General features: G+C 38.2%; 2 protein-coding genes and 1 non-coding gene across 3 annotated transcripts; 2 read left to right on the forward strand and 1 right to left on the reverse strand.

Annotated features, from left to right (window-relative positions):
* The first annotated feature begins 8043 nt into the window (after positions 1-8043).
* Positions 8044-9795, forward strand: LOC113730332 (alcohol acyltransferase 9-like). Its single transcript, XM_027254963.2, has one exon. The coding sequence runs from the start codon at positions 8142-8144 to the stop codon at positions 9528-9530; it is 1389 nt and encodes a 462-aa protein (XP_027110764.1). The 5' UTR covers positions 8044-8141; the 3' UTR covers positions 9531-9795.
* Positions 9796-16083: 6288 nt separating this feature from the next.
* Positions 16084-17989, forward strand: LOC113728447 (ethylene-responsive transcription factor ABI4-like). The gene has a single exon (XM_027252850.2). It carries the CDS (start codon positions 16305-16307, stop codon positions 17373-17375), a length of 1071 nt encoding a protein of 356 aa, XP_027108651.2. The 5' UTR covers positions 16084-16304; the 3' UTR covers positions 17376-17989.
* Positions 17990-25751: 7762 nt separating this feature from the next.
* Positions 25752-25833, reverse strand: TRNAS-CGA (transfer RNA serine (anticodon CGA)). Its single transcript has one exon. It is a non-coding gene; the product is annotated as a tRNA-Ser (tRNA).
* Between the last annotated feature and the right edge of the window lie 73 nt (positions 25834-25906).

Genomic DNA, 25906 nt, shown 5'->3' on the forward strand with positions numbered 1-25906 from the left:
GAACTTAAAAAATCTGCTATATATATATATACATACACAGGAACTTCACAGAAATGCCACTCAGTCAGGAGGCAAGTTCCTCTGATTTATGATCCAGCTCAACTTTTGCATGCACTAATTCTTTATGAAGATTCCGGATAATAAATCATATAAAACATCGCATGTACACAGTGAATTAACTAACAAATTTCAACCACTTCTTGCATCTACAAGAGTATTAATTAAATGCTGATCAAGTGCCAACATATTCCGGGGTTAATTTGCACTAGAATAATAAGGTCAAGCGTCCTAGAAAGGAGGAGGTCGTAGGAAGGGCGGGTCAACTGCTTGCTTTCGGGGGGACGTTACGTTGATAATTACAATTGTCCAATACAGTTTGCTTTCGAAGAACAATCTGGCTTGCAAATGTTTAATTAAGCGAACTTCATGGATGTTGTTCTCTCCCAAATGGGGAAACAAAAAAGAGATGTTTAACTAAGTATTCTTTTAACATGACTTTTGAATTACCAATCACTTAAATACGTTTCTGAATTCCCAATCACCATTAATGCTAAAGTATATTATTCAATAAAAGTTTTTTCAAATAATCTCCTATCCATTCCATAAGAGGTCAAAATAGAGCACATGGGATTTTAAGAAACTCTACTAATGTTCATAAGATTCTAAAGTTTTTGATCAAATCAAAACGACTTTTTTTTTTCTTTGCATCAGAAATTTTTAAGAATTAGTACGTAGTTAAACCCTAATCCCAAATCAACCTCAAAAGCCACGGTGGTAAATCAAAATGACTTGAGAGTCCAACTTCTACTCAACTTTGACACGCATGTTTTTCAACCTTTGCATTTAATCAAAAACCGAACCACTCTAAATGTGGTTAGGAATGACGCTTTTGAGGTGCATAGATCATTAGGCTTTTTAAGATTCATCGGACTTTTTTTTTTCTTTGGAAAAAAAACAACAAACAAAAAAAAGGTTAGGACCTGAATAGGAGACAGAATCGTTCATCCCAGATAATATATTCCCTCTGGAAATAAAGATCCAAAATCTGTGAAGTACACATCTTTGCTTTTGTGCTTGCCTTTTGTGAAAAGACTCGAAGCGTTGAATCAATTCCAGCTACAATTCTTAAAGTGAGGGAGGAAAGCAAGATAGCGATCGCAGAGTAAAACATGCAGATCCATGCATATCCATACATAAAAAAGGCAAACAAACCCATTAATCTCTCCATTTTCTTATCTTATCCCCATTCCACTCAAGCTTTATACCACATTGTCCAGCATCTTCATGTTTAGCAAAAGTGTGTATTATGCGTCACTTTTGGTCCCCGCACGGCTGGGCTCCTCGTTTGACCTCTATGCGAATAGGACGCCCTGCAGCTCCGAATCTCTTAGTACATGTCCCTCTTTTGTATTACTGGTTTGTACCTCGGGCTCAGGACATATATATATATATATATATATATATACATACAGCTTTTTACGAAAAAAATTTGGGTGGTTATTGCCCGTAAACAATTCCGCTTGCTTTATGATTATCATTGTCATCAACTGTACGTGGTCTCCATGTTATGTGGTGCTCATGCTCCACTCTAAATGTCACTAAACACTAGGCATGTATTAATTTAATACAGCGCAAATTAAGACCGACTTAACTTGTAGTCTTGCATCTAGTGTTTTGGACGTTACATTTGTTACTTGCACCTCTTCCTTTGCATCATCTACGAAAACCCTCGCCAACTTTTGGATGTTTGTTTGCTAACCCTGACGTTGGAGGGAAACTGCTAATTCGGGGACCTTCATTCCAAGAGAGGGGCATTCTAATTGACTATCAGTTTTTTTAAATATTTTTTAAGGAGGGGAGGAGGGGGGGAATTCGGAGGGGGGGGGGGGGGATGTTTCTAATCGCTAATGGCCACGACAGGATGGTGTGCAGGTCTGACTGCATAAGATGGCCATCAAATGAATCATAAGACCATGAAATGAAGAATAGAATGCAGGTATGGCTGCAAGTTAGGGGTTTAAATTTTAAACTCCGGCATATTTAGTAAAATCCAAAGGATATGCAGTAGTGCACCCTTTTAGTTTAGAGGTTGGATCCTTTCCCTTTAGTTTAGAGGTTGACCCTGCCAAAGCGAAATTTTTGGGTTCGGGTCAAGTTCGACTCAGCGAATTTTCTGTTATACTCGAATATCAACTTGACCCATCAACCCGATTTGGACCCGATTGTCACCCCTAGCTGCAAGTTAGGGGTTTAAACTCCAGCATATTTAGTAAAATCCAAAGGATGTGCGGTAGTGCACCCTTTTAGTTAAGATGTTGGATCCTTTCCCTTTAGTTTCCCTTGCCTCGGTTGAGTCCTCTCCTAAAATAAATTAGAGCAAGAATAGGAGTGGGAGTAAGAGTTGATGATTGATAAAAAATAAATAAAAATAAAAACCACAGAGTGTGCAGCGGATCACGGGCCTTACAGTTTTCATCTGAGACCAGTTTGAGGACAACTTGGTTCTTTTCTAATTTTTTACATCACTATACTACCCATTTATACCTCGTATAAATTTATTCACGTCCTGTCACGACTTATTTATACCTTAACGACAAATTGATTTGAACGGGAATTTGTGAGGCCCTAGGTCCTTGTGCAGCATTATCAACCTGAAACCCCTGACGTTCCCAAGTTTAAATAAATCAATGATTCCTTTTTCTTGCTCATTTTCGGCGTTACAGTTCTCTATGATTAGCTAGAGAGAATAAGGTGTCTTTTTTGGGTCAACTAGGTGCGTTAGTTTTGAATCCTCAAGATATGCCACTACGTTAGACTAATAGCCAGCATATATGACTGTTGCAAATCTTCCTACTTGTTCACGACAAAAATTTAATATCCCGCTTAATTTAACTTTTGCCGGATGACGATGACGCTGGCAAATCTTCCTATTTCTTCGTGAGAAAATAATTGATCCAAAACAATTGACGATCGAGCATAAATCCGCAGTAATAATGATAAAAAATTCATACAATAGACAAAGAAATTTCACTCCATTTATAAATAAAGCTGCGACTACTGTTTAACCAATAGCCGTTGGGACTCTTGGCCAGGGGCTTTATGTTCTGTCTGACAGACTAGAATTCGAACTTGACTGTCAAATTTGAAGATAAGGAGGGATTAGAGGCGGCATTTTTGGCCAAGGCTTTATGTCTTGCCTAGCAGACCAAAGTTCGATTTTGACTGCTAGGTTTAGGGGCAGGGAGGGAGTAGAGGTGGGGGAGGCGAGGATTAAAGAAAAAAATTTCTACAGCTACTATTTACATGCATGGCACAAAGAAGTTGGAGGCTACAAACTTATAAGCAGTGAGCAAATTACTTGGGTAGTTATTGAATTTTTTGAATAGTTAAGATTTGACCACTTAATTATTAACAATACATTTTCACCCTCTGAACTATCAAACGTGTAAATTTTGGACCATTTCGCGTAATATTACCGTTAACTCTGCCAGATTTAAAAGTCTACATAATTCACGAGAAATACTGCTAATAGTTAGAATTGACAAAGTTAGCGGTAAAATCAGATGAAATGGGTCAAAATTCATACTTTCAATAGTTGAGTGGATAAAAACATACTATTATTAATAATGTAATGGTTAAAATTCTACTATTCGAAAAGCTTAGTGTGGTTACTCTTATTCGCGCAATTTACTCTATAAACGCTGTGCAGCTTTAATAATAAGGGCTGGCAGCAAATTATTACTACTACTGAGATGAGAATAATCCCGCGTAGCTACACTATCAAACCAAGTTTATAAACCAATAAACTTATGACACGTGGCCTGAGGTGACTAAAATAAACAAACACTCTAACGCATGAGTTAATTTTCTCACAGAAAACTCTTGAATATGCATATTCTACACAGGGAAGCGATTAGCCTACAAATTTACAATATCTTATCCCGAGAGGACAAGTTTTGGACCAAATTGTTTGCTTGGATAGAGGGTCTAGTTCTGCCGCCGGCTCATCACCCTTGGATACATGCCGAGCGAGCGATCATAGATGACTCTCCTACGCAAGGATATCGAGACATTCTGCAAATGCTACAAACTTCTCCTCAATTATATAGTTGACAGTTTATCAAACAAGATCTTCTTTTCTTTTCTTTTTTTTCCCTTTTTGGGTCGAGTTGTCTTCATTAAGATTAATCTCCAAGGCTTTGTACTTGGTTAATCATGATGATATGATATTCACCCATTAGCTTCTTTTCGATGTTAACAAAAGTTTTGCACGCCGACTGCATTAGATTCCCCTTTATGGTTTTACATTTATCTCCAGAATGGTTGGCGTTCATTAATTTAACTAAAGCATGATTACCAAGCATTATTTTACTTCTTGTCCCCAAGGGAAGAGAAGCAAAACAAAAAGGCAAGACCGGCGATAAAGATAATATTCTCTGCGCTGCTGTTCTTGATCTAGGATAACCCAAATTCCAGAAATATTCGTGCTGTCTATATCTAGTGCAACAATGGCTGAGCAGGAATATATGTGACGCAAATTTAATCTTGTGTACGCACTAGAGCTGGCTACGACCGCAGCCTAGAGCCCGACAACTCGTCTGTGCTTCGACAATTCCTTGCTAGGCTTGATACCCTCAAATCAAAATCTAGAATTTACAGTCACCATATAGGATGGTCCATCTAGTAGCGGCAGGTCACTCGCTTTTGCATCCCACAGCTTATTGGCTACAAATTCGCAACGCATGCACATTCATCTTGATTCAATTGATAATAACATACATTTCCTCGTATGTGAAAGAGTGTGCATTCAAATTCGTGGTCGATGATATAAGAACTGCGTTTGTGGACGATTTATAAGAATTTTTATAAGCAACTTATGATTTCATTCGGAAGCAGATCTTGATTAATGATAGTGTTCGACGCGTCCAAAATTTTTATTTTTTTTTTAAAAAAAATTCATTAATACGGGCAATGTATATGTCGTACTTACTGGATCATAAGGATGGTTCGAATTTCAAAGCATGACATACGAAATTTTCATAGGATCCGGAGAGTTTGAAAACAAGCACAGTCAAATTCCCCAAATTTCATGACGGGACTGACATAACAATAATGAACTGCAACCGTTTTAATCTCTTGCTTTCCAGAAGGCGACGCCCAAGTGCAACGATTTGTGATTCAAAGAATAATAATAATAACTGGTTACCAAGGGCCTCAAATTCTTGGGTACTTGATTAACAAGGCCAAAAATTTCCGGGGTCACAGCAACAACTTTCAAAAGGCGAATCCATTTTCTGATACTCGTTAGGTATTATCACAAATAAAGTGGTAGTAGTACAAATTTTTTCTTTAGATTTCTTACGACCCATTGGGCAATAGAATTTTGACAACAGATGGAAGTTTCCTAAAGTGACAAACAGGAAAAAGGAAAAAACAAAAACAGATAAGATTGGATGGGGCAAGAGGTCCATTACAAAGGTGAAGCGATCGAGCATGCTTTTCAAACTAGCACATTATTTTCTGGCCGAGAAAATCTGTTGTTTTCGGAAAGTATTTGTACAATAACGACCTCGCGGACTCACGCCAAAAAAAAAAAAAAATTTTTTGTTGAATTGTTCAATCAATCAGGTCATTTCTGTCCACAGGATCTTAATCTCAATTTGTTTGTTGAAGCGAACAAAACTTGTTCTTGAGCTTTGATGAGAGAAAGACGGTTACTTCTAAGGCGGTCATAAAAATTTAGAATTCAGGGGTCATTTCATCACAATAATATCGATTGCCTTGGATTGAAAACTTTCCAGATCATCCGAATTGCATACCGAAGAAAAGATTTTAATGGATCAGTCCCCCGAACATCTAATCTAAGATTAAACAAACAGGATCAAAACTTTTCACACGACGCTTATAGATTTTTCATGAAAATGTCGGTTCCATCAGAAGCCCCGACTAGACGGGAGGCTAATCCAGGACAAACAGGTCCACATGCGTCCTCGAGCATCTGCGCTGTTTGGCTGGCGAATATCAATTGCAGCATCACGCAGGCGCGCTGGGTCCAGGTCCAGTCCTCCTCATTTCACGATTAAGGCCGGGAAGATGCGATCTACTACACTTCTCTCTCTCTCTCTCTCTTTCTTGTTGGTTGGTTCCTTCTTTGTTGTTAACTTAAGGGCCATCAAATTTCATGCATGGCTTTAGATTCAGCCTCTTAATAATTAAGTAGATCCCAAAAAATATATATATATAGGAGACGATATCATGGATAAACACTAATTAAGTAGGTGTATGTAGACTGTAGAGTGGTGGTGGTGGAGCAGCACTGACTTAATAAATATATGGTCTACCGTATGAAAAGGGGGAACAACTGAATATATGGTCTACCGTATGAAATCAAATCAACAATGCTATGCAATGCGGTGCGGTGCGGTGCGGATCATGCAAGTAAATGTACTTCCGGGATAAGACTGGGGACAGGTATCAGCAGCCGATATTCAATCCCACTATTTCATGAAAGCAGCAGAGGGAAAGTGAAAGACGTTTTTGTGATAGCTTTCACTCCCGGGAGCAGACAGAAAGCAAAGCCAACCTGTTCTCATTTGTTTTGTATTTCAATTTTCTCCCATAAAGTGATGCCCTCAGAATCTCGCACAAATCTTTCACAGTGGAGAGAGAGAAGGAATTATGGCCATGCCCTACAACATACATACATATTTCGCGGCTCGCATACCATGAACGAGAAAAATAGATTGTAGCTTTTGCACCTTGACAAACTTGATGTCCCTAATTAATGCAGTAAACGATTGTATGTATGGTGGCCATGAAATTAACAGTCATATTATTATAATCTATCTTACACTAAGGATTAGGGGCGGACCTAAGGAGGTCTAACGATCATTCGAAGGGGACTGAATTACCACCGAATCAAATAATTGCACTACGCACCCGCCTAAATTTTTTTTTTTTAAACAAAGTCATTTTTATAATAATGTAACAATTGGTGAACCCTTGCCTCCTTACCCCCACCAAACTTTAATGCTTCAGTGGTGGTTACTCCAACACAACAACCTGTTTAAATGATTGAGAAAACATTTACCATTTCGCTTGTGGACCGGACCATCTAATACTACTACTTAAAAGTCACTTAACTTTTGAACTCAAAAAAATAGAAACAATTAAAAGCCACTTACAAATTCCTTCCTTTTGCTCATCATCTTACACTGCTATTTGTCATCCCTCCCACGTTTTTTTTTTTCGGAGACGACAACAGTTATATAACCTAATCCCTCCCATGCTTCCACTTGCCAAATTTTTCCTCAATGTCGTGCGAGGATTTGAACCCTAAAAATTTCGAAAATGGGCGAACCCGAATTATTATTCTACATCACTTACCATTACTCAGTTTTAATCATCATGCATAACCATGACTACATGATTTTAAGTATATCACATGTTCTGTTGGGTGTGGTTCTAAAATATTGATCGACAAGGATAATAGAATTTTTGAAAATTTTAATAAAACCAATAACACAGCAAAAAATCACACAGAATTTTACGTGGTTTAATCGAATTGGCTTACGTTCATGGACGAAAGGGTAGCAGATTTATTATAACAAAAATAGAGTAAAAAATGTTCAACAGTCCAAAGACTCACTAACTTGCTCATGAGTCTCCCTAAAACTCACTTGAATTGGTGTTTGTGGCACCATTGCTTTGTGGCACTTAGATAGCACATTTAAATTCATTTAAGTCTATCATACTCATAATCACTAAATAATCACTAAAAGAAGAGATTTCTTCATACTCATAATCACTAAATAATCACTAAAAGAAGAGATTTCTTCATACTCATAATCACTAAATAATCACTAAAAGAAGAGATTTCTTTATAAAACTCCGAACCTGAAGTGCAAAGGCAAAATCAACGTGTTCTTCAAAGTCTAGAAGTATGCACTCACCTCAGATGCACCAATTAGCAATTACATTCAAATGATTAAATATTTGTTCTCATTATCTCTCATATACGTATATATATACAGACACTCCACTTGGCAACCCTTTATATCTATCTACACATCATATCACCTTCCCCTCACAGAAACAACAACAACGACATATAGTAGTACTGATAGAGCAGGCAGACACTCATGATCACTCATTCCAAACATCACCACTCCAGCGACAACCACATGCCCGCTTCAGTCCAAGTGAGGAAAGCTGATGTCGTCACCCCATCGGAACCGACCCCTACTCATGTCCTCCGCCTCTCCGCCTTGGACTCCCAGCTCTTCCTCCGCTTCCCCGTCGAATATTTGCTTGTCTACAAGGCCCCCGCCCACGGCTTGGACAGAGCCACAACCACAGCCCGCGTGAAGGCTGCACTAAGTCGAGCTCTGGTTCCATATTATCCTCTGGCAGGAAGAGTCCGTGCTGTGGCCGACGGCCCGGGCCTGGAGGTTGTTTGTAGTGCCCAAGGTGCCATATTCGTTGAAGCATTCTCGGATTGTACGGCGTCGGAGTTTGAGAGAGCTCCGAGGCATTGCAACCAGTGGAGAAAGCTCCTGTCGTCACACGTGGACGAGGTGCTCAAAGGGGCCCCGCCATTGGTCGTGCAGCTGACTTGGCTTTCAGATGGCGCTGCCACCTTGGGTGTGGGATTCAGTCATTGCTTGTGTGATGGCATCGGCAGCGGCGAGTTTCTCAACTCGTTTGCGGAGTTAGCGAGTCGTGCTAAGAGTACAACCGGAGCAAATGAGTTCAAGCCTACACCCGTCTGGGCTCGCCATCTTATGGACCCGAGTCCATTCAGGATCCTGCCTTGTACTGTAAACTCCGCGCTGAGTCACCCCGAGTTCAAGAAAGTCCCCGACTTATGCGGCTTTTCTTCTCGATTTAGTCAAGAACGACTCACCCCTACCTCAGTCACATTCGACAGGAAATGCTTAAACGAGTTAAAGAGATTAGCAATGCGCGCTGGTCGGCTCAGTGAGTCATCGTACACCGCGTTCGAAGTGCTTGCGGCTCATGTCTGGCGGAGTTGGGCCAAATCACTCAACTTGGCTTCCAAGCAGGTGGTAAAGCTTCTCTTCAGCGTCAACATTCGCAACCGAGTCAAGCCGAGTCTACCCAGTGGCTACTACGGCAATGCCTTCGTACTTGGCTGTGCCGAAGTTTGCGTTAAGGACTTGATCGAGAAGGGTCTGAGTCATGCAACGGAGTTGGTGAAAAGAGCCAAAGAGAGAGTGGACGACGGGTACGTGAGGGATGTGGTGGAGACGGTGAGCACGAGTCGGGCATGCCCTGACCCAGTGGGGGTGCTGATTATGTCCCAATGGTCAAGGCTGGGGCTAGAGAGGGTTGACTTCGGAATGGGTAGGCCTGTCGAGGTGGGACCGGTCTGCTGTGACAAGTACTGCATATTGTTACCGGTTCACAATCAAAGGGATGCTGTGAAGGTCAATTTGGCCGTCCCCACAAATTCTGTTGACCAATACGTCCATCTTCTTAGGATAGGAGCAAGAATGCCTGAGGAGTAAGGACCAACTGAGGATGAAGGACTGGATCACCGCGTCAGTTGACTATTTGAAGATTCTTTTTTCTTAGATTTCCTAGCGTCGAATCTTATTGATTCTGCCCAAGACGCTGACAGAGATTTCCTCCGATCAATTTAGCTAATAAGGTTAATGACGCGTGCTTAATTCCTCCCCCTTTTTGGTGGAATGGATCAGAGAAGTCTCATTGACGAAAAATCTTTTTAACTATTCCCTTGCTATTTTGATTTATCAATCCAGCTTTCTAGTTCGTCTATCTTGTACTAGTTATTATGTAGATGTTAAAAATAAAAATACTGCATGCTGAATGCTGAATGCTGCTAGGTTAGGAAGAATAATGAATAAGTCGGAGCATGTTTCATTAACTGCGAAACTTACAAAAAGGGAAAGGAAGAAAAAAAAAAACTTTTAAACTTCACTTGTTAGTGATTGAAGGAGCAGATTGTGAGAACATCGACGGTAATTCTGCATCCTACTCTCTATCGCTCCAGCTTGTAGGTTGCATTGCAGATAGAAACTACTGCTTATTCATGGTCTCGTGTTATTCTCTTCCAATTCATGAATGTGTCAAGCGCCTCGTGTTACCGTCTTTAAGGGCAATTTTAAAATGGCACCGAGAGTCCTTCGAGAGTTGTACGTTGCCCATATTTAGCTGAGAGAGGATAGTCGTTTTACTGCTAAAGCTGAACTGTGTTGTTTGTAGTGATATATATATTAAAGCATATAGTATGTTTCTTGTCACAACTCAGAAGATGAAAGTTACGTCCTCGTTCCTATTCTCCGCCGCTACCGTAGCCCCTACAGTTCCCATCTCTCCTAAATTAAAATACAAGCTAAAGTTGTGCTTTTGTTTCAATCAAGAAAAAGCTTCCCTAGCTACATGAAAAGTATCATCCAGAGTTTTCTTTTGTTGTCAGAAACGAACATCCATGCAACCACTTACAGCATCTTTTTCAACATGTAACGTTTACCAGCACCTGCGAGAGTTTATATAACTTGAAGATATCATGGGCTTTTATTTCCCCATATGATGAGCTTTGAGCTTTTAGAACTCATCGTGTGTATGAATTTCAATGTTTTTAATAATTGAATATCTATGTAGAAAATACAGAAGCAACAATTACCTTCACTCAATCCATCCTTTTTTCCCCCGCTTATTAGAGGGACATTTAACATGGATTGTGCAACCAAGAACCACAATGTTGAGATGTGATGCCGAGGTGAACTTCAGACCTGCAATACAAAGGGGAGAATTCCTCCCAATGTCATGTCACTCCGATGCTTAAGTCAGTGCTACTCTCGAGTGTAAGCGTGAGAATTATTGCATACCCTTGGGAGAGCAAAATGGGAGGTATTCACACTGGTGGAGAGAGAGAAGGAGAAGCAAGTGATAAAATCTATAGACTAACTTCCTAATTCGAGATAGTTCAGTAATATCAAAGGTTGATCGGAGCAATGTAGTGGGTCGGTAGCCGGTGTCTAAGGTTCGCAGTGGTCCCCACATGTATCGTATACATGAAGATCATCAGAAATATAAGCCGAAAGGGTGAAATCCTATGTCAACGTAATTGCCCAATCAATTGCAAACCTTCTTTGTCGGCGACGAATAGAATTAATTTGTAATGAAAGTACATAATTAATTAAGCAGCAGTTATTCTCGCTTTCATCATTATCCTCCCTCATCACGGTATCTGCTGAAGACGATGTCTGTCGGGCGCAGTACAGTCGGTGTCTCCCAAAGTGCAGTTAAATTACGAGATTGAGCGAAGGCCCGGCCCTGCTCATTCTGCTGCAGAGAGACTTGAAGGACTCTGCATCTCAGTCGTCCCTGAAACAATGTACTGCTGATTCACATGGGCCGTCTACTCATGGCATGGCCCAAGGTAGCATGCTTAAAAGAATGGATTTTGTATTCTGTTCACAAAAGGTTACCCTTTCAAGTTTGCTTAGTTTTTTTTTTTTTTTTTTGCTAATCGGTAACCCTACTTCTAATCCTACTCTATTCTAATCTAATTACGAGGAGACCCAATTGGACCAGTGGGAGGACCGATAGAGACAAAATCACCACCGGACCAGACGGGTGCACCACGCACCCATCTGAATTTTTTTTGAAGAACCACAACTGTGACAACTTGGTGGGAGGCAAGGGTTCGAACCTTGCCTCCCACCCCACCAAAGCCTTAAAGGCTTGGTGGTGGCCATCAGCCTAAGGCTGATGGTTTTCAAGTTTGCTTAGTTGTATACTTTGTATATGTAGAGTGCATTCTAAAGCGGTTCCACGTGTCCTACCGTACCAAAGACACAGAAGATTAGTTTTGGTGTCCTTAAAAGGAAAAAAAAAAAAAAAAAGAACCCAAGAATGCAAAATTATGCAACATAAGCAAAAGTAACTTTTTAATAAATTTAGTAGAACTAGTGCGCGTGAATACAAGGTAAAAGTTCACTTAAGACATTATTAACCTTATTATTAGTCGTAAATTATACTATTATAAATTAAAATTGACCAAAATCTAGTTAAAAGTAATACGAACACATACATATATGTATATAAATAGAAAATTATTTTTCACCTATTAAAAAAGGTCGCCCTTACACGTACACATACATATATGTATATATACATAGAGAGAAAGAGAGAGAGAGAGAGAGGCGCACACACACACACAATTAAAAACAAACGTAACGAATCTCTAAATAATCGGATGTTGCTGAAACCAACATTCTTTGCATGGTCCAAACAATTCAACCCTAGAGATGGGCTGGATCAAGAAAGACGGATCCAGTGCCAATCTCTCAAACCCGAAGTTGGCCGGGGTACAAAAATTGATGAACGTCCATTAAGGAGAAAAATTTATTGCAGATGCTTTTACAATGTCGCAAGGTAAACCCCTTCGCTTTTTTTTAGCATAGCATGTACTTTTCGTACTATGTTGACTTTTCATTTAAATAATTGTGACCTTCACAAACAGTTTCATTAAACTTGCAAAATTGATTTTTTTTTTTTTCAGTTGGAGGTGTCCAGTGCTACATTCGACTAGTCCTCCAACCCCGAGAAAAGCATGCCCCACCGATCGCAAAATTGGTTCTTCTTCCTTGTTTCCTTCTCTTACTGTGGCCTATAGGGAGCACATTTCATTTGAAAGAAAGGGTGCATCTTACGGAGTTTGGCAATCATCTCATACTTGTAAGAACTTCTCTGTATTTGGCTACATCTTGAAGTTATTGAATGTGATAATTTCTTGAGTGTGTGTATATATATATATATATGTATATATATATATGAACAGCTCCCTTCCTACCATACAAATCTGAAGCCGTAGACCTACTGCTGCTACATGCGATACCTCATCCGCATACTACGCCTACTTAATGCCTACCCTCCCGCCGCATAGAGAACTAGGGCGAAAGGTGGAAGGCTGTAGGTATAGACCAAACTGATTTTTGCTGTTCTTTTTTTTTTTTCCCCATGGATTCTGGGGCCCAACAACTTCAATTGAACATTTACTGCCCTTATTAGTATTATTATTGCGAGTTCCAAGACAATTGCAGGCTTCCCCCACATGCTATGCTGTTTGCTGCCAACACTTCTTCTGCTTTTGTTTTGCCTGCGGACGCGTCAGTCTCTCCCATGCAAAACGGCAAACTTGCCTTTTCCTTTGCCCACCGTCGAAATTTTTGAATCTCCAATGCCGGTTGCTGCCTTTGCTTGGCGCCGCGGGATATCGTTTTTGCCCTTCCCCCATTCATTTATTTTTCTGCTATATTGCAATCAGATCTTACATTTTTCATTCATATTTGTTATTACGTACTATATGCCCTTTAAATTTATGGAATGTCACGTATAAATTTCTTAGCACTGCTTTAAGATTGTGGCAAAAAGAATATGGTTCCTTCGGGAGGCTTAACAAAATATCTACCACTTGCTGAAAATACCTTTTTTGATTATCATACACACTTGGTCTTTGCGGCATTCCATTCTTGGCCCAAAAATGTGTAATTTTCACAATAAAAGCAATAACAGTTTGGGCTATCATCCTCCTCGTAAGTAGTAACCCTATTTCGTATGCTTCGAATCTATTCACTTACTTTTAAAGGGAATTTAAGGGTTCATCTTCAACATCATATTGGTAAACAAAAGTAGTATTTTTTTATTCTATCTGTGGAGTGATACAGACGCTCTTTTTTTTTTTAAAGTACAGTTGGTTATATGAGGGTTTCAGTTCTCTAGGCACGCAGAACAAATCTTTGCAAGAATTGCCTTTTCATTTCAGATACTTTTGTGCTTGTATTTATGTTGCAGAATGAACTGGGTAGGGGTTGGTTTTCAGGTACTGTCGTCTGGAACCAGAAAAAAAAAAAACAAAAAAACAAAACGCAACTGTGAAGCAACTGTCATTTAGGAGACCAGCTTGGATTTTTAAAGAAATGGTACGTCGATTCTTAGACAGTCCGCGCAGAGGGAGAAGGAAAAAACCCATTTCTTCATTCTTTTTTTGTTTCTTAACTCAAGAAAGAAATATCTGTGTATTCTTTAGTAAATGGCCTCCTAAAAACCCCAAAATTTCAATAATTTTTTGCACAGAGTTCAGTTATGATATCCCTGCCATAGTGCCACCGTACCGTATAAAATAGCGAAGTTGAAGCAGTGCGGCTATTTTTGTACGGCACACCCGTGATCCTGCAGGAGCACTGCTGGAAGCTCAACATTTTACATGTATACACAGCAAAAAGGGCTTCCGGCATGATGACCATTCTCTGAACCTGATCAAAAAGGGGAAGAGAAAAAGAATCAAATTCCTTGATGTTTGCTCTTTCATCTATTTGGGTCCAAACAACCAAGGGCAACTTTGCTTTGAGAATTTCAGAACATATACTAATAGACTTTACACCACAGCAATTAGTAAAAAAATTGCAGCTTCATACACCTACCGTATCAAGCAACCCAGAATACCCCTAGCGGGAACCTTCCAACCGACTCAAACTAAAAAGGAGCACCTGAATTCAGCTAGATCGTTTAACGAAGAATACTCGGTCGGCGCATTCCGAGGAAATTTAATGACGGAAAGAGAAAAGGTCGTGTTTGTTGTTCGTTTCCGATGTAGTCATGCATTCTTGGAACAAGACTCCTAGTCCTAAAGCAATTTTATTTCCATTTCCAAGTAATATGTTTTGGTCAAATTTCATTCTCTAAATGCCTGAAAGCATCATCAGGGTTAAAAAAAAAAAAAAAGATTTTAATCAAGACCCGAAACAAAAGAATTACTATACATACTCTTTTCTTATATCGAAGGCTACAGCATTCTGGCACAGAGAAGTAAAAGTTTCCCAATCTTTTGACATCTATCCTTGATTACAAATTTGCACTGGCAATCATGGGCATAATAAGATATAAATTTCATGGCTTTCATCGTTTATCGGTTAAATAATTGTCTCGCGGGTTTAGTTTCTTAATTCTTCACCGTCATTTCCTGGTAGCCTCATTTTGTCACATTTCTTTGGAGTTTTGAACGCAGGGTGATAAGTATTCCACCATCCTTGGAATTATACCTGCTGTTTTTCGAAATTGCATTGGATTCATATTTCATGTTTTTTTTTATTTACCCCTTTTTTTTAATTATTTTTTGGATTAACGTCTTCTTCTACATGCAGTACATGGGTATACCTGGTCGTGCAAAGGATCGCTTTAACTGTTAGCCTAGAGTTGGGGCGCAATGGAGTTGAATCAAGTTCGATTTTGTTTTGTATCATTCAAATTCGAACTTGAGGTCATGCAAATCAAACTCAATCAAGTTTAGTTTCAACTCAATCAAATTTAATTGAATCTGACCAAGTTTAAAATAGATAAATTTATATTTATATAATTTTAAAGAAGGACAAAATAGATGTGTTATACTCATAAATTAAAAATTATATATGTGTGAAATTCAATCGAACTCAATTAGATTGGATGAATTTTCGAGTTCACGTATTAGGTTCGAACTCATACTGGAGTTTGAATTGTTCGAACTCAATCAACATAAGTTCAAATTCAAGTTTTGATCAAGTAAAATTGCAAATTACTAGATTAAATTCGATTCGTTTGTACTTCAAGACTAGACCAGAGTCTATTAATCACTTGTCTTCTAATCTTAGGATCACGAACTGGTCTTTTAAGTAGTCATATATCTACTTTACTACGATTCTGAAGAGCTGTCGTAATTCCAGAAGCTCTCTGGTAAGCTAATTCCAGAAGCTCTAGCTGCAAGCCACAATTTACAAAGCACGCATGCCCACAGTAACATGCCTCAAAATTTAATACTAGGTAATATTGAATTGGACTTCATCTTTTATTGTTTTACCAAAACTTTTTTTTTTTTTTTTTGCCATATACAAGATCCCAATATCGATTTCTTTTCCAACATTTCTTTCCTTCCAAATTCTAGTGTATAAAGGTTCCTTAACGGTGCAGCAATCCCTCTCTTGCTTCATAAGGTACACGTATATAAAGACATTAGTGGCGTTGTATTGTAATACTAGTACCATTCGTTATACGTAGAAGAATAGCACCGCCCGGATCCACCATTTGCAGAGGTGTGTGCTGTGGTTGAAACCAAGCCATCATAGTCTTCTCTTTCGACTAATTGGGTAAACAGAGCACGAGGTAGCTGGCCACCACAGCACACAGTAGAGACAGCCCACAACCACCACAAGTTTTCCAATCTTTCTTTTTTACTAAGCACTTAAAACTTAGCCCCTTCAGTCCTTAAAAAAGCTTAAACTATGAGCAACTCCACTGCAGACCACCTCACTAGTCACCTTTCACAAGACACAGACCCTACCCTCAATTACTCAATTTCTAACAACAATAACAGCGACAACGCCACCGCAGCCGCAGCCAATGCCACCACCACCTCCAGCGGCAGTGACCTCTCTAGTGGTAGCACCAGCTGCAATAACAACAAAAAGGGCAAAGGCAAAGGAGGACCTGACAATAACAAGTTCAGGTATAGAGGAGTGCGACAGCGTAGTTGGGGAAAATGGGTGGCCGAGATCCGGGAGCCACGAAAGCGCACGCGTCGGTGGCTAGGCACCTTCGCCACCGCAGAAGATGCTGCGCGAGCCTATGACCGCGCAGCCATTATCCTCTACGGTTCGAGGGCTCAGCTCAACCTTCAACCCTCATCGGGTACTGGCGGTGAAAGCGGCGGAGCACCCTCTGATCAATCTTCATCAAGGTCCTCAAATTCATCATCTTCCACGCAAAACCTACGTCCGCTTCTTCCTCGGCCATCCGGGTTCGGCCTGACTTTCTATTCTGCACCAGCTTCTTTGCCTGTTGCTGGTGGCGTGGTGGCGGGTTATGCTCCGTACGGATATTACCCCGCTACCGTACAACAGTACCCTAACATGGTACAATGTCAGCAAAATCTAGCCTTACAAGAGCCACAACCGCAACGTCAGCAACCAGAAGAGTACCGTACTAGTACTACTGCTAGATGTCATGATATGAATGTTGTTCTTGGGATTGTTGACTCCAGTAGTTATATTACTACTACGAGCGGTGCAAACCCTAATCATGAACAGCAACAACAAGAACAACAATATTGTCATAATCCAAGTAAGTTATTGTACGATGAAGTGAACTCGCTCGTAGGGTCAGTTGGGTCTAGCTTGTCTCTTTGTTGCACCCAAACAGTGGCTGCAGCACCTGCACCATCAGTTTCGGAATGCTCAGATCCAACGGTGTCTGGATGCCCCGGATCTCCACCGTTGTGGCCTTTGACTAATGATGATGAATATCCGCCTACTAGTATTTGGGATTATGGCGATCCTTCAGTTTTTGATTTTTGACAAATTCGTTGGACCCGGTTTCTTTGTTCAAGCCCAGGCGTGCAGCCTGCATGCATACTATACCGAAATCGGCTATAAATCTTGCCATTGATGCTGTCTTATGTTATACGTACTAGTAATTGGAAGTTTCGGATTTCAATTGGAAGAAAGCAAGCATTCTGTTGATTGATGTGGTAGAGTTTGTGAAAAACGAGCTACAAGAGTTGCACCAATTGTCGGGTGTTTGACAATTGACGTTGGACGACTAATTGGAGGGCTCGAATCTGAGAGTTCTTGACTTCCATTGAGATGAAGAAGCTGATCAAGTGATTATTCCGGGAGAGGTTTTCGAACTGCATGCGTTCATTGGCCTAAAGCTACGTCAGGTAAGCAAGGAGAATTAGGTTCTTTTGTGGTCTTGCTTTGAAAGGAATGACTAGTTGCCATTGCTAGGTTTAGATTTTAGAAGTAGTTATTAGATGCTTCCTGGCTCTTTCACTTGGAAAAATTAAAAAAAAAAGATTGTTGTTGATTTAGTTTTGATCGTTTTTAATTTCCTTTGTTTCTCTTTTATGTGAATAAATGCCATTTTCTTTGAAAATTGAAATGAGATCTAATGTTGTGTTTTCTCTGGGATTATGAATCTTCATACCAGTTATTTGATAGACTTCTCTTCTACCAGTTTTTTTTTTCTGTTTTTCTAAAGAAGTTTTTCACGTTATGAAATGAGGGCAACTATGAAGATTCTGTAGAACATTCTACCATGGATCGAGAATTGGGACAAATGTTTTGGACAAATTGCTCATGGAATTAATTTTTATGTCTCTTTTGCATCATTAAATCCCAGAGTTCTCTTTAGTCCTTGGTAGCCTACAAAAAAATTGTAAGAAAAACTGCGGATGTCTATTGTCTTGTGCATTACATTTTCCTAGTGTTACACGATATTAAATGAGAAAGAGAAAAGGAAAGAAAATAGATGTTGTGACATTCACTAATTCTATTGACCATTCAATTTGCTAAGTTGAATTTGCATAATCTCCCGATCCTCTAAAATTTATGATAGGGGAAAAAACCACAAGGAGTTGGTAATTTTTACTACTAAGAAAGCAGATTTCCCAATTGTAAATTGAAGACTGCATGAATGAGAAAATCCTACGTAAAACGAAAAAGAAATAACGATGAGTGTTGTGTACCAAAAAGAGAGTTGAAAACTTGAAATGTTTTTGCACATTTGTCTCTGATGTGATTTAAATAAAAACATTCCTGCTAAAGCTACAATGGAAGAGACAATCTAGATCCAGTCGAATGCTAAAGATGCAGTTAATTAAAATATAAATCAAGCTTTCAGAGTGTCTGAGAGGTATTTTTAAGCAGAAAAAATTTCGTTACCGTTGCTTTTTTTTCGTTTCAAAGTTTCACCTCGTAATGGAAAAATGCTGTCATGCTACGGTTTGTTGTTTAATCGGCCAATTTAGGCTTAAACGGTAGGTAACTTATTGATTAGAGGTATTGAACTACCCTACCCCAATCCTTAATGTTAAAACTTAAGAGTCAGCACCCAGTTTCCTGCTAATTACCAAGCATCAAAGGTAAAATGTGAAAAAATGTTTTTATTTTTCCCCTACTGGGCATTGTAACCGTGAAAGTTACAAACAAGTATAATATGCCTCTTCCAACAGTTACATTTTACTGCATTAGATTTTGGATTAATCTTTCCTACATTGTCAGTGTATATACTGGCGGATAGGATGAATGTCACATCATCTGAATTTAAATTTAAACATCAAATTTTGTATGTGTGGCATGTATTTAGACCCGTTATTGTATACACTGTCAGTGTATAAAAGATTTACCCTTAGATTTTAAAGATTTGTTGAAAGTTACAAACAAGTATAATAAAACTCTTCCAATAGTTACACATTTTATTGCATTAGATTTTAAAGATTGGATTAACTCTACCAAAAACTTCCAAACTTATATGACCTTCTCACTTCGCATCCTAAACTCTTAATTTTAGATATGTCACATTCTAAACTTTTCAAATTTGTCTCTTTCAAATCCAATCAATGACAATTTTAGTAAAATTAATGGTATAGAGAACTCAACAAATTAATAATAATATGCTGGAAATGGTCAAAAGTGTCAACGTATCATAGTAAACGTAAAGCATATATTGTCATTAATTTATACCATATTTTATCTCATAAATTTTGCTAATAATAGTAGTGATTGAGAGTATAAATCAATGACAATGTCCTAAAGGCGATCAAAGAAATTGCACTCATAACAAAATAGTGCATTGTCATTAGCTTTCACTGTCCTCCTTTATCTCATTAATTTTGCGAATGTAATTATTGGTTGAACTTAAATTGGATAAATTTAAAAGTTTAGAATATAAAGTGTGTAGAAGTAAGAGTTTAGAATGCAAAGTAGAAAAGTGATACATTTTTTTTAGAGGTGTAAAGTGAAGTTAATACTTAAAGATTGTTGAAAGTTACAAACAAGCATAATAAAACTCTCCTAGTAATTATATTTTATCGCATTAGATTTCAAAGATTTGTGTGAGAGTCTAAAACGTATCCCTAAAATTTTGGTATAAGAAGATAGAATAATTAAATGTACTTTTCTCATTTTATTTCTCGCCTTTTTTTTTTTTTACTTTTGGTGGTCAAGTTGAGGCTAATTAGCTTGGAATTATTTTTATCTTTCTTAAATAATTATTGTAACAATATTTATCAAATGATGTTTGAGATTAAAAAAAGTAATCAATAAACATGCTCTTCATATAAGTAAAATAATTTTTCAAATAACTACATATACAAACACACACACACACACAACTTACTTGTGATTACAAAATCAATTACAGAGGTATATAGCCACCGAGGCCAGTTGGCCCTACAAAAATCCAACGACATGCAAGCATTAAAACAGGAAAAAGAAAATGAAAACATAGTTGATCCCACCCAATTCTGACACGAGGATGTCAGGTCACGTCACTCGAGTTTTGGGGCCTGACGTGTTTTTGTGTATTACCCTAGTGAGGCCCAGCCCCAGACCCAACCCAACCCGTGCGTTAACACTAATGCTTTAGCCTTGCAACCATAGAGGGCCATCGTCCCTTGCTGTCGTCACATGCTTCTCAAAAAACAAACTATTCCGTCTCCCTCTGTTTTAAAATTTCTTTTTCCTAGCATGAAATCCAAAATACAAAGAGAAAATTTGAATTCAGAATCTCTAATTTTTAGACGTTTCAAACCATAATAATTGGATCAAAACGTCCTTGATCCCTCTCCCTCCATCAGATTTTCGCTGATTAACAACCCAACACGTTCGTAAACATTTGTTGTACACTTTTTCTACATCTAGTCCTACTAGAGAGTGAATTTTAAGTAAAATATGATAATGTTAAATTAAATAATGAAGAAAAACATTTCTCGTGGCCTTTTTGTTCCAAAACTTGGATAGTACACGGCACCCTAATGAAGAGGGGATGGCTGTATATTAAGAAGTTGGGCCTGATATGAACTTTGTATGTCGTCATCTCGCAGAAAAAGTAGTAGCCATTATTGAAACCGACCCCAAAAAAAAAAAAAAAAAAAACAGCTAAAAATATCTGAAACTTATAGTTTCTAATTTTATCACTTAAAGAGTAGTTTTTTTCTAATTTTAATTATTCTATATAATCAATTTTTATAATCAGATTTTATAAAGTCTAAAACAACCGATGTAAAGAGGACAAATTTGCTCTGCCAGAAGTACGTTAATCAATTTTTTGTGGGGGGGAGGGGGGGATGGTTAAATAGGAAGTACGTCACCAAAAAGTTCAAAAGTTGCTCTGCCAGAAGGACAGCTGCATTGCATTCCCCCAGATTCCTCTGGATTCACGAAAACTTCTAGCAATTCGAAGAAATTGGTCTCTTAGCTTTTATAGTAGTGTATTTCCGCTTGGCCTCCTCCTCGGCTCCTCCCAGTCCTACGTCTTCTCTCCGCTCCAACGGCCGGCAAAGCAGAGTCCTCCTTCTCCCTTGTCTCCCGCAGATAAAAATTTGGTGCTCGTCATATCTTTCTCGAGGCTCTAGAATTTAGGATTTCAGGTTCTTTCTTGAGGTGCTGCGAATTGGCTATGTATCTCAGCAAATTGAATTTGATGGTTTGGTTGACCGACCTCCAAAACCATTTACTCGAAAGCAGTACAAAACCACCGGTATCAATTTTTTTTTTTTAATCGCTACGATAAAATTATTATAATCCAATCTAGTCTAAGTAAAAAAACGGGAGAGTGAAACTCGATGAGAATACATATTTCATCGAAGAAAATCAATTATGATCGCCACATATAATAATAAATTGATGAAAAATAAGAGTTAAATCCTTGACCTTCCGTATCACCAGACCGACAACCAGGCCAAAGGCCTGGTGGCCAAAACCAACGGTATCGCCGTATGAATATGATCGGCATCGCACGTCACTCTCAATTTTGTCCTAACTCGTCGTACCATTATATCCAAAAAAAAAAAAAAAAATTTCGGAGAGAAATCTAGAAGCTCGCAATTATTAATTTCCGCATCTCATTCATTCATCAGGTCACGTGAACGGAATGATAGACCTTAACAACTGTCTAACCTGGAAAAATATATATTTTTTTTAAAAAGAGTCAATTATTATATATGCTTCATCTGGTGGGGAATGTGGAAATGACACTGTAGAAACATTTCTCATCAGTTAAAGTCGGTGGTGTACGACTTGACTTATCGGTCATCGCCGGGAGTTCTAGCTTGGATTGCTATTTTTTAAATTTTTTGTAAACAAAATGTTCTGTATTAATTTGTGAAAAATATTTTTTTTTTAAATATAAAAAAATTTTCTTAAATATAAAAAAATTTTCTAGTCAAAATCACAATCCAAACAAGGTAACTGTCCAGATTGTCCTTTTCTAACAAAGGTAAACATACATGGTTCTCTTGAAAATTCAAAATTTAAATTTGAATTTAGTATCAAATATAAATAAATATATGAATAATATTAAAAAAAAGATTAAAAGTAATTTTTTTCCAAACAAATATTTTAAAGATCACATTTTCAGCAGCACTAATATATGACAAGAAAGAAAGCCTTAGGCAGCCTTGACTTTGAGCATGAAAAGCATAAAACAAGCGACTCATTGGACCTCCTTTTCTGTAATCGTGATTCGTCAGTTACCGTTGCTTTTTGAAGCAAAGCATCAAAGCAAAGTGAACCCGCATCATTTTCCTTAAAGATCCCGTTTGTGTCATTAATTAATTGTGCGAGCGAGGGAGAAAAATCATTCGTATAGACTTTTCATCTTTCTATTTTGTCTGCTCCCTCCGTCCCATTTTAATAATTTTATTTTCATTTTTTATCTGTTCTATTTAATATAAATTATTAGCATTAAATATAACCTACTCTATTTAATATATTTAAATTTTTTAAAATATATTAATATATAAAAAATTAATTTTATTTAATATAAAAATATTTTAAAAAAATAATAATTTAAATTTATTTTTTAATAAAATTAACTATTTTTTTTTAAATTGTATGAAAAAAAAAACTTAGAACTATCAATATAGGACAGAGAGAGTATTTCTTTTAGCTCTTCGGATAAGATAATACTACTAATACTCTACAATTGCACACGCAGCATCGGACACAATAAATTGACTAACTTTCTTTTGATAAGAAAACAAAAGGACGCAAAAATATTTTTCTATTTATCCCGACGTTCCTTATGCTTTTATCTTCCTCTCTCATCCCATAAATCTAAAAACCTCACTCAAGATTTCTAAAATACCCTTGACACAATTTTAGATGCTGTCATGTACCCACGCGCTCAAATTGCGAGTGGACTTCTTACAATCATGGAAACAGCCGTAACATGTCCACGGAATCGGGACACCAACTCACAAAGAGTCACCACAAGTGTTTACTTCGTTCTGCTCGACACTTTGTCTATATACTCAGTACCCCACCCACTCACCCACCCATGTGGTCGTTCCACGTACCTGCTGCTGCCACTACTACTCGATACCCAGCGCAGCATTTTATTGCTCTCACTTTTTTTCCACCGCCATGTCTCCGCCACCCTCACCGCCGCTCTAAAACCGTCGCCACAAAAAACGAAAAAAAAAAAACAAAAGCTCTGACTGCCATGTCAAACCAAGACTCCCCAACATTTCACTGGCACTACTCAGATTTCGACGACAGTAACTTTCAAATCCGTGGCCGCACCCTCTTCTTCGCGGTGGTTCTCTTTTGCGTAATCCTTTTCATAACCCTTATTTACTTGTACGCCAGGTGGGTCTGCCGGCTCCCTCCCTTCAGTTCCCGCCCGCGCCTTCTTCCTCACGCGCCGTCGGGGCCGCCCGCGCCTCAAGGTTTGGATCTGAATGCCATTAGCAACTTGCCCATAATTTTGCACCGGGCGTCGTCGGCGAATCCGAACGAGGGAGAATGCGCGATATGCCTTGGGATTTTTCAGGACGGTGAAAAGGTAAAAGTTTTGCCAGATTGCAACCACCGTTATCATTCCGAGTGCATAGACGAGTGGCTCAGAACTCAATCCAGTTGTCCGCTTTGTCGAGCTTCTCTCCGAGTTGACTCTCCTGTTTGAGGTCGCCCTGAGTTCCTTCCTATTTTTGGCTCTTCTTTTTTTCTTTATCAAGGAAGGAAAAAAAAAGAAAGAGCAGATACTACTAGTACAAGTTTTCCTTTTGTTTTTTTCTCTCCTTTTTTATTTACTAGGAATAATAATATTTATATTTGGTTGCGAATTATGTGCAGTTATATATATATATATATATCCTTTATATATATATATATATATATATTGACCTTAGTTGGACTTGTAAATATATCATAAGATGTCGTTTATCTGATTTAGACTAAAGTAGGGAGCTGGGGATAATTCAACACCACAATTTAATTCATAATAAAGAGCATGCTGGGGGAGCAGTACATCATCATTGCGTACCAAAATAATTGTATAAGCGCATGATTACCGCCTAACCTATAACCTACGCATTAGGTGCCACGCTAGCTTCATGAGATAATAGAGTGCTTTAAAAAAAATACAAATGAGGAAGGAAAAGCAAAAAAAACGGAAAGTACCACCACATTAATAAGCATTCTTTCGTTTTGATAAGGATTGAGTGGGAACAAATTTGATTAATTTATTATATACTCCCTCCGTCCCATTTTGATAGTCCTGTTTTTCTTTTTTTTTTGTCCCAAATTGCAGTCCACTTTCCAATTAAAGAATGTAGTTGTATTTTCATTTTTCTAAAATATCCTTATTCAATATAAGTTATTGTTGCTATAAATCTATCCCATTTAATGAGAGTTGATTCTTTTTTTATAATTAATTCAAGTTTACATAAAGTTGTACTCTATTTAATGTGAGGGTATTTTAGGAAAATAGCAATTTAAATTTACTTTTTTGATAAAATTAATTACTTTTTCTTAAACTGTGTGAAAAAAGAAACAGAATTATCAAAGTGAGACGGAGGGAGTACTCTTTTTGCCAACCTGCCGACATAAGATAAGAGCTAGTTAATGAACCAACCAGTTCGATTTGGTTTCATTTTATTTATGGCGTATGTTTCCGCACTTCTTCGTTGCATGGAGGAGGATAACTACAGAATAAACATGCGATGCAAAATGCGCTGGCAAAATGTGCTTATTTAAGTCGTGCATGGTGATTTTCCTCTTACCTATATATCAATAATAATAATCTTCTGGAGAATTGTACGACTTTAGTAGGATTTTCCAATTTCAGTAGTGGCTTCCAACTCGCCTATGGGCTTGCAAGTGGGGTATCAGAAATGTAATTAATTCCACACGGGTCAATGCTGAAAAGGTTTTTATAAAATAATATGTACACCTTTTTATGCAGCTTCGTACATACGTTCTTATCTTTTCATTATTATTTGCCGTGGGCCTTCCTAAAATATGTGATTTTAGGTAGAAATAGAGAGTAAATTGGACCAAAAATACATCATGATCATCTTCACTCTACTTGTCTTTCCCTCCCCCGTTTTACGCACTATGAACTTGATACCTAAAAAGATTATCTTTTTTATTGTTTTAGTTCACATACCGTGTGTGTTTTTTTTATCATTCTCTAATATTATTGTGTATTTATTTTGGTACAATAACCGTTTTAATCTCGTCCTCACTTATTTATAGTTAAGAAACACATGCATAATAAAGTTGTATTTAAACTCTTTAAAAAAAATGCTTTGGCTAAAAAGTTTAGAAAAATTTTGGAACAATAAATAATCTTTCAAAAGACACAGCTCTGGCCATGATGTGTCCAGGGAACAACATCCTGCAGCAAAAGCAACTTTCATAACAACACAACAATTGACGGAAACTACTCGACAGCAGGATTCGAACCTGCGCAGGCAAAGCCCAACAGATTTCGAGTCTGTCTCCTTAACCACTCGGACATATCGACGGTGTTCCAGTTTGCTCTCCCGATGCCTTAGTGCTCATATATAGATATCTTGCAACAAAAAATGTTTGAGAAA

This window comes from Coffea arabica, chromosome 2c (assembly GCF_036785885.1).
Source record: "Coffea arabica cultivar ET-39 chromosome 2c, Coffea Arabica ET-39 HiFi, whole genome shotgun sequence".
Taxonomy (NCBI): domain Eukaryota; kingdom Viridiplantae; phylum Streptophyta; class Magnoliopsida; order Gentianales; family Rubiaceae; genus Coffea; species Coffea arabica.

Bases quoted from the DNA above. Each gene is read 5' to 3' on its own strand.
- LOC113728447 (XM_027252850.2), top strand. From the start codon at position 16,305: ATGAGCAACTCCACTGCAGACCACCTCACTAGTCACCTTTCACAAGAC.
- LOC113730332 (XM_027254963.2), top strand. From the start codon at position 8,142: ATGATCACTCATTCCAAACATCACCACTCCAGCGACAACCACATGCCC.